General features: G+C 43.7%; 1 protein-coding gene across 2 annotated transcripts; it reads right to left on the reverse strand.

Annotated features, from left to right (window-relative positions):
- Positions 1-228: 228 nt before the first annotated feature.
- On the reverse strand, positions 229-8,424 carry LOC123307593. 2 transcript variants are annotated; one of them, XM_044889967.1, is made up of 2 exons: positions 8,211-8,424; positions 229-1,349 (listed from the first exon to the last, which is right to left on the reverse strand). In XM_044889967.1, the coding sequence occupies exon 2, from the start codon at positions 1,341-1,343 to the stop codon at positions 300-302; it is 1,044 nt and encodes a 347-aa protein (XP_044745902.1). In that variant the 5' UTR covers positions 1,344-1,349; positions 8,211-8,424; the 3' UTR covers positions 229-299. The 2 variants fall into 2 exon arrangements, with proteins under 2 accessions (XP_044745902.1, XP_044745901.1); XM_044889966.1 differs by lacking the exon at positions 8,211-8,424 and adding an exon at positions 1,490-1,634.
- Positions 8,425-12,423: the final 3,999 nt, after the last annotated feature.

Raw genomic sequence — 12,423 nt, forward strand, 5'->3', positions numbered from 1 at the left:
GAATCTTCCAACGCTGGCAGACCAGGTTAGATCTATCGGTTATGGTGGAATCGCGGAAATATAGGTATGTACATTCTGTCAGTTAATAAGGAGATACAAGTATAAGGCTCTATTTCACTCACCTGGGCACTTATTCAGTGAAAGCAGCGGTAGTACCCCATTACTAACCTATTTTCGGTGATAAATATTATTTTTAACGGTAATAGAGGAGTGAAATAGAGACAGACAGAACGGATGTATCCCATTTATTATCGGTGCATGCTATAATATAACGGTACGGTTTAATTTGATTACGGTCATTAACAAGACTTCTTGTTGTAGGTTTTGGCCACATAGTGGCACCTCGGACAGGCCTGGGTCGTCTTCTGGGACGTCTTCCGGGGGAGCGGTTCCTTCTTTGGACCTGGAGCGGTCTTCCGGGGAAGCGGTTCCTTCTTCGGAATTGGAGCGGTACGGGGCTTCTTGTTTCCTGGACCGGTAGGAGACGGTGTTGGATCTTTCTTCACACCTCCACATGGACAATCCCGGGAGAGGGTGTCCAACAGACCACAGCGGCTGCAGAACAGGGTGGGGGTTCTGCTACAGGTGGCTCTGGTGTGTTCCCCCTGGCCGCACCTCCAACACAACCCCGGGCGGAGCTCCACGTATACCTGGGGGCCCATAGTCCCAACGGTTCTGGTGCTTGGGGGTAGGTACTCGTCTTTGTCAGTTTGTTGTTCTTGTGTTTGTGTTCCCTTCCGTATCCTCGCTTTCGTCTCTAGGTACCTTTTACTGACTCCGGTTTTTCCCCAGGATTCAACGGTGTTGGATGGGACCTTCTCCCTGGGCGGTGTTGTCCCTGGTAGTCTCGCCGGTCCGAGCGCTGGGGACGGTGTTGTGGAGCAACCGGCGGCGATATTCGGCGTCGGGCGGAGGAACGCCTTCGCTGCTCCCAACGGTAAGGGGACCGGTCTGGGTGGATCTTCGGGTATGTCCACCTCCTCGGGGTCCACAAATCCCAGCTCCTTATCGAGGCGTTCCAGGATCTCCACCTCCATGTTGTCGTCAGCCATGGTGTCGGATGGAGGACAAGTCGTGGCCTCAACGGTCGGTTTCTGCAAGTGGAGGTGCTGTGAATCGGTGGAGCATCTCGGGCATGCTCGAAGAGCAAGCTCTTCGCTCGTCAGCATCCGACGTGGCCACGGGATATCTTCCCTACCCTCGATGCAGTCACAAACCTCCAGTGTGTCCCACAGGCCACAACGGTCACAGCTTCGAGTCGACGGTCCCCTAGTCAGCCAGATCGATCCGGGGAGGCCACAACGCCAGCACGCCCCGGATACGGTTGTCTGCAAATCGGACATCTGAAACTGATTTTAAGTTCAGTACGGTCAACACCCACCGACGGCCGGAGGGTTCTGGCGGACGAAACGGGGAACCCCTCGAATGAGACCGGAACCAAATGGTGAGTTCGGTGAATTTTCTAAACGGTTATTTACGGTATACTTACTAACAATCTGACGGGTGATACGGTTTTAAATCCTTTACATGAATATTGGTGATTTTCTTACCACTGTCATCTTTCAGGTCATAAACAACGGGTGAAATCACTTTCACAACGGTATACGGACCAGAGAACTTCGGAGCCAACTTGGCTGCAAAGCTATCAACGGCGGATGACAACGGATTAGCACGGCGCAGAACTCTATCACCGACATAAAAACGAACTTCTCTTCGACGGAGGTTGTAATGGTGAGCCTGCTGCTCAAATGCACGGTACAACCTGGTATTGACAAACTCATAGGCCTCCTGAAGATGACGGATTTGTTCTGTACGGTGAGTAAGATTTACTCTACTTTCTTCTGGGCTTCTGTTTGTCTCCTCGGTGTCTTCCTCTTGGGTGTTTGACGAGTAGATTGCCTTTGGAACTGTTAATTCCCTTCCATAGTTCAGGAATGCCGGTGTGAATCCTGTAGATTCTTGTTTTGCGGTATTCAGGGCGAAAGTTAGTTCGCCTAATTTCTCATCCCAAGTACGGTGGTCGGCTTCACAGAACTGACCTATCATAGTTTTCAACGTACGATTGGCTCGTTCTACGGCGTTGCACTGTGGTGTATACGGAGGGGTGAAACGGTGAGCAATGTTTAGCTCTCGGAGACTGTTTTTGAACAGTCTACTGTCATACTGTACCCCATTGTCAGATATCACCAGCTTCGGACAGCCATATCGGAGTATAACTTGTTCATACAGGGCTGAATAAACGGTTTTGGCGGTGGCTTTCCGCAACGGACGGCATTCAACCCATTTCGTGAAACGGTCCTGCATCACCACTACGTAAGAATTTCCCTTCTTGGAACGGGGAAGTGGCCCAACCACATCTGTACAGACCTCTTGGAACGGTGCATCAGTCATTCTATGTGGTTGCATTTTTCCAGGCGTCTTCTGTTGTGGTACTTTGTACCTTTGACAGGATGGGCAGTTTCTTACGTATTTTGCGACATCTCTGAACATCCCTGGCCAGTAATAATTCCGGGCTAGCCGAGAGATGGTTTTGGAGATTCCCAGGTGACCAGCTAATTCAGAATCGTGATTTTCTTTCAGGACCTCCAGTCGTTGTTCGGTGGGTACACAGAGCTTCCATGGTTGTCCGGATCCAACTTCAGTAAAGTCGGAAGAGTCCCAGAAGTGACGATACAGTTTCCCATCCTCAACGGCGTAGTCAGGGAAATCTTCTGGGTCTCTTTGTACCTCTTGGAGCTTTTTGTTGTACCAACTGCAGCGAACTTCGACGTCGGCCAGGCATACGGAATCTACAGACGGTAACGGGTTTCGGGACAGACTGTCGGCGACTTTGTTCAGGGCACCTTTCCGGTATTGGACTTCAAAGTCGAATTGCTGAAGGAAAACGGCCCATCGAGCAATTCTTCCGGACGGTGACTTGATGGAATTCAGCCATTTCAGACTCATGTGGTCGGAAATTACGGTGAAATGAAATCCTTCCAGGTATGGTCGCAGTTTCTCTATTGAGAAAACAATGGCGAGACATTCCTTTTCGGACACGGAGTAATTTCTTTCGGCGGTGTTCAAGGTACGGCTGACATAGGCGATCACCCTTTCCTCTCCATCAAGAACTTGGGTCAGGGCTCCTCCAAGGCCTACGTCACTGGCGTCGGTTTGCAGGACGAACGGTTGATTGAAATCCGGACAGGCCAGTATCGGTGATTCGGTCAGTTTTTGTTTCAGGAGGTCGAACGCTTTTTGTTGTTCCTCACCCCACTTCCAACGTGGTTTCTTCTTTAACAGGTGAGTTAACGGTGAAACGACATCGGAAAAGTTCTCTATAAAACGGCGGTACCAGCTAGCAACTCCCAGAAAACGGCGCAATTCACGGATGGTTTTCGGCGCTGGGAATGCTACGATAGAGGAAACTTTATCCGGGTCGGTACGGATTCCTTCGGAGGTAACGACATGTCCTAGGTATTTTAGGGATTTTCGCACAAAGTCACACTTTTCGGGATTGAGACGAAGATTGGCTTCTCTCAACCGCCGGAATACTTCTCTTAAGTTCTCCAGGTGCTCCTCGAAAGTTTCCCCTAGGACAACTATATCGTCCAGGTAAGCGAACGCCTCCGGTTCCATTTCTGGGCCAATAACGGTGTCTAAGAATCTCTGGAATGTGGCCGGACTAGCGTGAAGACCAAACGGCATGACGGTGAACTGGAACAATCCCCTTCCTGGAACTGTGAAGGCAGTAATCGGACGGCTTTCCTTTGCTAACGGTATCTGCCAATATCCTTGTTTCAGATCCAGTGTGGAGATGTATTTGGCCTTACGCAGTTTATCCAGAATCCCAGAAATGTACGGCAACGGATATGCATCTTTCACAGACACTTGGTTGACTGCACGGAAGTCGATGCAAAAACGGTATTTTCCGTCTTTCTTCCTGACCAACACTACTGGTGAACTCCACGGTGACTTGGAGGGTTCAATCACTCCCTCAGCCAGCATACGGTCTACTTCCTGATTGAAGATCTCCTGCATTTTCGGGTTTAGGGGTCGGTATCGTTGTTTGATCGGTTCGGTGCCCGGTTTCAGTTTGATCTTATGTTCAATCAGGTCGGTTGTACCATATAGGTCCTCAAACTTCTTTAATTCTTCTTTCAGAAATTCCTCCAGCTCCTGTTTCTGAGACTCCGTCAACTTCAACAGGTGTTCTTCGGCGGTGTGAACTTCTGCGGTGGTTTCGACAGGAGTCATCGGTTTCGAGATCAGACGGCCTTCCAGAAAGCACTCGGCGGTACTGAGATTTACGGAAAACTTGAAAGTCGACAGAACATCCATCCCCAGAATAATGTCAACCGGTAAGTTTGGTACCAGTAAGAATTTCAAATCAGGCAGTGTGTAATCGGAAATTTGCACGGTGGTGGTGTACAGTTTCGGTGTGACGGTGGTTTGTCCGTTCGCTATTACTGCGAAACTGTTGTGCATTGTTTGTCCTGTGATTCCTTTACTTTCACACTGATCGGATACGGCCTGACTGCAGAAACTCCTGGTCGCTCCGGTATCTATCAGTGCTCGGAAGTGTTTGCCGGCTATTCTGACCTCTACTAACGGACGGTTATCATTACAGGTAGTCGGTGCCAGTGGAGTCAAGATTCCGGGAGATGTGGTCGACTCCGCCTCCAATCTCCCCTTCAGTTTCCCGAACACGGACAGTCTCGTGAGAGAAAGTTTTCCCTCTGGCATCGGGAACAGAAGATTTTCGGTGGCCTGCGACACTCTCGACGCATGTGGCCATATCCACCACATCGGAAGCATTGTGTCTGGAAGGACACTCTCCTCCCTGAAGGTGGTTCCGTCCGGTCAGCGGGGCTATTTTCGGCTGGACGGCGGGGTGGCGGTGTTGCAGGTCTGGATCGACCTTCGGACCTGTCTCCAGAAGTCGGACGGTGAGATTCCTGTCGCTGGGCTATTGACTCTCTGGACTTGGGTGGCTCTGGGCGGCTTTCCCTCGGCGGAGAAAGTCGTGTCTGGTTGGCTTGTGTCGGCGGGACCGATTCCCTGTGATCAGTTGTTTGGCGAACCTGTTCTCCGGTATCCATAGAAAAGCTGGCTTGATATCGGCTCAGTTGACAGGAATTGTATGTCAGGTGAGGTTCTTCCACGAAACCTGGTTTGGAGGGTGGCCGGGTGTACTGGCTCATCTGCCACTGGACCAGTTCAAAAACTTTTCCCTTACGGAGAAGTTCATCATAAGTCTTGGTCTCCTGGAAGGCCAAGGCTTGCTGTAAGGGCGGGATCAACCTCTGTCGGATAAGCCGGATCTGCTCCACCTCGGATGGTTTTGCATAGGTGAGTTTCTGGAATAAGTTCTGCATCCGGGTAACATATAGAAGCAACTTTTCTTCAGGGCCTTGTGTTCGCCTTTTTATTTCCTCCAACAGATTCTCCTCGTAGTTAACTGGCAGAAATGCTTCTTTCAGTTGGTTGCTAAAATCCTCCCAGTCCTCGAAAGTACCTCTCCGGGGAATGAACCAATCCCTTGCATCCTTTCTCAGCAATTCATACACTGATTCGAAAACTTGTTCCAGGGACACTTTACGGGATTCAGCCAGTCTCTCCACTTCTTCAAGAAATCCGGTCACACTACCAGTGCCATCAAAGGAGATGTTCCATTTGTGTACCGGAACAGTTGGTACTGTTGATCGAGACTCCGGTTCCGATCTGGCAGGTGTTGTGATAATTGGCCGGTCAGAACCTACCCACGGTGCAGGTAAGTGTGGAAAAGATACCCTTCGTGTGGAATTAACCCATCTACTTTGTGTCGGACCCTCAGGTGTTGTTGTCCCACAGTCCTGTGACTGTGTGAGAGGTATCGCTGGTAATTGTTGTAGTAATGCTCTACATGTCTGCCTTGTCTCATTCATGACCCGTTCTAATGTTGGATTTCTTACAGGTGTACCGGTACGTGAGACATTAACTACAGCAGGAGGATCGACACCATCTCCCAAGTCGATAAGTGATGTCTCAACCTTTGATAACCTCTCCGGTTGGATCGGCGACATCCCAGGTGAACTAGGCACCTCCTCATCCAAAAGAGACCTGTGATCTCGGTTGGCTGTCTGCGGCTGTTCAGCATTACTCCTCCTACGCAGCTCCTCCAGTGTCTCCAACGCCTTATCTGTAGTCGCCTTCATTTGCTCAATCAATTGTAACTGTGTTGTGTCTGTGGTGACAATAAAGTTCAGCCTGCCTTGAATGTGTATTAATCTGGTGTAAATTCGCGAAAATTCGTTAGCCGCATTACTATGATTGAAGTTCTGAAGGGATTCCACCAAATCGGTTAGTTTATTTTGACAGATCTCAATCTCGGAGGCGGGATTCAACGATGTTGGGGGTAGTAGAGGTTCATTAAAATGAAGCACTTGTCGTAGTAGACTCCGTTTAGTCATCACAGTACCGGGTATCGATTGTCCTCTCAGTTGTAATTCGAATGTAAGTTCATCACTGAGTAACCGGTTCACATCCATGTTCGACATATTATATTTAACTAAGTCCGATTCAGAACGCACCAATATTTCACACTCGGTATGTCTTTCACAATCCGTTTAAGTTCTAAGTCCAACCCGGTAAGTTAATCGTATTCACTTAAGTTCGAAGTGGGTATCAGTGCAACCCGAACAAAAATTAAGTCTAAGTCCCGGTGTATCAGAAAAAAAGTCTAAGTCCCGGCGCACCAAAAACAATCTAAGTCCCGATGTATCACAGAAAAAACCTTTCAAGGTCCAACGTTACTCGGAAAAAAAAATTCTATCAGTCCCACTAAAGTCCGAAAATATTCGAGAAATACCGCACACAATCGCAAGTCACTTCGTATAGTCCGAAAAATTTCCTGAAATTCGAATAGAACCAAAACGCACAGGTTAAATTTCCAAAAAGTCTTCAAAGTTCAATAGCCATAAAATAAATCACAATAATTGTCTTTCAGCCCTCAGAAAAATCAGAAATAATCGGCAAGTTTCAACAGTACAGGTCAAAAGAAAATAGAAAACAGGTAGATAGGTTATCAACAGGTAATAGGTGATTCTCTATTGAACCGATAGGTAAATCACACCTATTAAATTTTACCAATTGCGTCAATAAATTTTCAATTTTTCAAAGTCCGGAAATTCACTCACCTTCAATGTGAAATTAAAACAGTTCCATTCAATAAATCAGAAATATGCAATTAGAAATCGGAAATAATCTTCACTGATATAACGGCGGAATAACAGTTCAGTTTTCAACAAATCAATACAGTAATCGGCAAAAAGAATAATCACAAATTATTTTCAACGGGGTTTAACAGTAGGAAAATTTTCAAAATACAGTCCAATTCAATTCACAGTATAACAGTTCAATATAGAGAGGCAGGGAATAAAACACAGTTCGAGTTTATTTTTCACAGTTTTCCGTTCAAGGAATAGTTACTCACTGTTCTGAGGTTTTACTCACTGTTTCGGGAATTCACTCACTGTCCGGTTAGTGTCTCTCACCTCAGTTGTTTCCTGGTAGATTCTGAACGGTCCCTGCTCGTTGCGCCATTTTTGTAACGGGGTTTTCCTCGGTGGACTCGAGCGCCAGCTATTCTTTAAGGGAGAATAGCAAACCTACCCCGGCAGCTACTAGCCGGAGACAGGGTTCCCTTGTGTCTAGGATGTTAGCGACGCACAATGATAGGCAGAATCAACGTATACAACAACTTTTATTTGTCGATTCGAAAAAGGGGTACACAACTAGCACTATTACAAAATTCAGAGACTCGAAATCGGTGAGAATTACAGGGCAAAAACTAACGGAATAACATTGGATCCGATCTCAACGGTATACGGGGGTTAACGGAGTTGTTCGCCAGCCAGAACCTGAGACGTACACTTGACGGACAGATATTGGACTTCAGCCGGGTTAGGGGATAAAAGACAGCACAGAAATACGGGTACGTCACCCCAAAGTGTCTTCGGTACCCCCTGGGCGTCCGCACCTGCAGGGTACTTTAACGACAGTAGGGGTGAACTAGATACGACGGGAAATTTCGGGAAAGGGTGAGCCACCCCAAAGTGTCTTCGGTACCCCCTGGGCGTCCGCACCTGCAGGGTACTTTAATGACAGTAGGGGTGGAACTCAGACTCGGGTATGAGAGACGGAAAAACTGAAGTTCCAATATTAAAAAAAATAACGGCGTGTAGTCTTACCTTTGGCTTGGCCACTTGCACTCCCGAATTTCAAAGTAATTTGCCCCAACGGCGGTGAATGAGAAAAAAAAGCAAACAAAAATTTGAACTCTAATATAAAGAAGCAAAAAAAAATAAATATCTTCTGACAAATTCCGGCGGACGGCACTAAGGATCGTAATTAGCAACGCAAGTTAATCTTTAGTGAAAAACGCAAGTGTCGCAAGTTAATCTTCAGTGAAAAACGCAAGTGAAGTGGCCTGCGGGGGCACCTCTGATTTTATACCCACAGGGGGGGTGCGGAAATCAGATGCGCCCGGCAGTCGAAATTCGGTAATTTTGCGTCGATGAAAACGTCTTAATTTCGACTTATCTGTGCTAGCGAACAAAAAACTCGGTTATCTTCCAATTCAGGATGTTTTATACGGTGCGACATCGTTTTTAGGAAATAAAAACGGAATAAAAACGGTGCGGTATGTTTACAATTCCGAACGATGTCGGAATCCTGAATTGGAAATTCGAAAAGATTTCTCGGAAATTAATTCGAAACAAAATTATTTAAAAAGGAAAACTAAAATAATTATTCTAAAATGAGGGAATAGGTTGGAAAACCCATTTTCTCATTACAACGATCAATTCGATTTTTCTTTAAAAAACGTCGGATATTTGAAAGTTCATCATGAAAATATAGGTTTTCGAATATGCTGAATCTATAGCAAGTATTCCTGAAAGCCTATCTCTCTCCGTTCAGATTTTCATCTTGAAAATGGCAATTTTCGAAAGTTGCAAATTTCAATCTGCGATATCTCGTGTTATATTTGTCTGATCCAATTGGGAATTCCGGTTTCGTAATCAGCATTGATAAGGCTTCCATTCCAACTCAAGACCTAAATGTCGAAAATCTCGATTTTTTTGGGTCAAAAATCAGCAAGGGGTTAGACCCCCCTAAAATGACCTATTTGCTCCATTGCATAAAAATCAGGGTGTCCTACTACTGTCTTAGGATATGGAGTGTATAATACTTACTTTGTTGATTCATCCAAACCTAACAGTTGATGATTCAATAGAGAATTGCACTCCAGAGAGCAGTTCAAAATGAACTGGTAAATGAAAAATGGAAAAACAATAAATTCGATTTTTTTTTAAACAAAGTCAGATATTTTGAGGCTTGGTATGAAAATAAAGGTTTTCAATTACGCTGAATCTATTGCGAGCATTTCCGAAAGCCTATCTCCCACCGTTCAGATTTTCATTTTGGAAATGTCATTTTTCAAAAGTTGCAAATTTCAATCTGCAATATCTCTTGTTACATTCGTCTGATCCAATTGGGATTTCCGGTTTCGTAATCAGCGTTGATGAGGCTTCCATTCCAGCGCAAAAACTAAAAATCGAAAATCTCGATTTTTTTGAGTCAAAAATGAGAGAGGGGTTAGACCCTCCTAAAATGACCTATTTGCTCCTTTGCATAAAAATCAGGGTGTCCTACTACTGTCTTAGGATATGGAGTGTATAATACTTACTTTGTTGACTCAACCAAACCAAACAGTTGATGATTCTATAGAGAATTGCACTCCAGAGAGCACTTCAAAGTGAACTGGAAAATTGAAAATGGAAAAACGATAAATTCGATTTTTCTTTAAAAAACGTCGGATATTTGAAAGTTCATCATGAAAATATAGGTTTTCGAATATGCTGAATCTATAGCGAGTATTCCTGAAAGCCTATCTCTCTCCGTTCAGATTTTCATCTTGAAAATGGCATTTTTCGAAAGTTGCAAATTTCAATCTGCGATATCTCTTGTTATATTTGTCTGATCCAATTGGGATTTCCGGTTTCGTAATCAGCATTGATAAGGCTTCCATTCCAGCTCAAAAACTAAATATCGAAAATTTCGATTTTTTGGGTCAAAAATGAGCAAGGTGTTAGACCCCCCTAAAATGACCTATTTGCTCCTTTGCATAAAAATCAGGGTGTCCTACTACTGTCTTAGGATATGGAGTGTATAATACTTACTTTGTTGACTCAACCAAACCAAACAGTTGATGATTCTATAGAGAATTGCACTCCAGAGAGCACTTCAAAGTGAACTGGAAAATTGAAAATGGAAAAACAATAAATTCGATTTTTTTTTACGAAGTCAGATATTTGAAGGTTTGATATGAAAATAAAGGTTCTCAAATACGCTGAATCTATTGCGAGCATTCTCGAAAGCCTATCTCCCACCGTTCAGATTTTCATTTTGGAAATGTCATTTTCCAAAGGTTGCAAATTTCAATCTGCAATATCTCTTGTTATATTCGTATGATCCAATTGGGATTTCCGGTTTCGTAATCAGCGTTGATGAGGCTTCCATTCCAGCGCAAAAACTAAAAATCGAAAATCTCGATTTTTTTGGTTCAAAAATGAGCAAGGGGTTAGACCCCTAAAATGACCTATTTGCTCTTCTGCCTGAAAATCAGGAAGTTCAACTACTGTCTTAGGATATGGAGTGTATAATACTTACTTTGTTGATTCCATCAAACTAAACAGTTGATGATTCAATAGAGAATTGCACTCCAGAGAGCAGTTCAAAGTGAACTGGAAAATGAAAAATGGAAAAACAATAAATTCGATTTTTTTTTTCAAACGAAGTCAGATATTTGAGAGTTTGATATGAAAATATAGGTTTTCAAATAAGCTGAATCCATTGCGAGCATTCTCAAAAGCCTATCTCTCACCGTTCAGATTTTCATTTTGGAAATGTCATTTTTCAAAAGTTGCAAATTTCAATCTGCAATATCTCTTGTTATATTCGTCTGATCCAATTGGGATTTCCGGTTTCGTAATCAGCATTAATTAGGCTTCCATTCCAGCTCAAAAACTAAATATCGAAAATCTCGATTTTTTGGGTCAAAAATGAGCAAGGGAGACCCCCCTAAAATGACCTATTTGCTCCTCTGCATAAAAATCAGGGTGTCCTACTACTGTCTTAGGATATGGAGTGTATGGTACTTACTCTTTTGATTCAACAAAACCTAACAGTTGATGATTCTATAGAGAATTGCACTCCAGAGAGCAGTTCAAAGTGAACTGGAAAATTGAAAATCAAAAATCAATAAATTCGATTTTTTTTTTACGAAGTCAGATATTTGAAGGTTTGATATGAAAATAAAGGTTCTCAAATACGCTGAATCTATTGCAAGCATTCCCGGAAGCCCATCTCCCACCGTTCAGATTTTCATTTTGGAAATGTCATTTTCCAAAGGTTGCAAATTTCAATCTGCAATATCTCTTGTTATATTCGTCTGATCCAATTGGGATTTCCGGTTTCGTAATCAGCGTTGATGAGGCTTCTATTCCAGCGCAAAAACTAAAAATCGAAAATCTCGATTTTTTGGGTCAAAAATGAGCGAGGGGTTAGACCCCCCTAAAATGACCTATTTGCTCTTCTGCCTGAAAATCAGGAAGTTCAACTACTGTCTTAGGATATGGAGTGTATAATACTTACTTTGTTGATTCAACCAAACCTAACAGTTTATGATTCAATAGAGAATTGCACTCCAGAGAGCAGTTCAAAATGTACTGGAAAATGAAAAATGGAAAAACAATAAATTCGATTTTTTTTTTAACAAAGTCAGATATTTGAAGGCTTGGTATGAAAATAAAGGTTTTCAATTACGCTGAATTTATTGCGAGCATTTCCGAAAGCCTATCTCCCACCGTTCAGATTTTCATTTTGGAAATGTCATTTTTCAAAAGTTGCAAATTTCAATCTGCAATATCTCTTGTTACATTCGTCTAATCCAATTGGGATTTCCGGTTTCGTAATCAGCGTTGATGGGGCTTACATTCCAGCGCAAAAACTAAAAATCGAAAATCTCGATTTTTTGGGTCAAAAATGAGAGAGGGGTTAGACCCCCCTAAAATGACCTATTTGCTCCTTTGCATAAAAATCAGGGTGTCTTACTACTGTCTTAGGATATGGAGTGTATAATACTTACTTTGTTGACTCAACCAAACCTAACAGTTGATGATTCTATAGAGAATTGCACTCCAGAGAGCAGTCCAAAGTGAACTGGAAAATTGAAAATCGAAAATCAATAAATTCGATTTTTTCTTGAACGAAGTCAGATATTTGCAGGTTTGGTATGAAAATAAAGGTTTTCGAATACGCTGAATCTATTGCGAGCATTCCCGAAAGCCTATCTCCCACCGTTCAGATTTTCATTTTGAAAATGTCATTTTTCAAAAGTTG

The sequence above is a fragment of the Coccinella septempunctata genome, chromosome 2 (assembly GCF_907165205.1).
Source record: "Coccinella septempunctata chromosome 2, icCocSept1.1, whole genome shotgun sequence".
NCBI lineage: Eukaryota > Metazoa > Arthropoda > Insecta > Coleoptera > Coccinellidae > Coccinella > Coccinella septempunctata.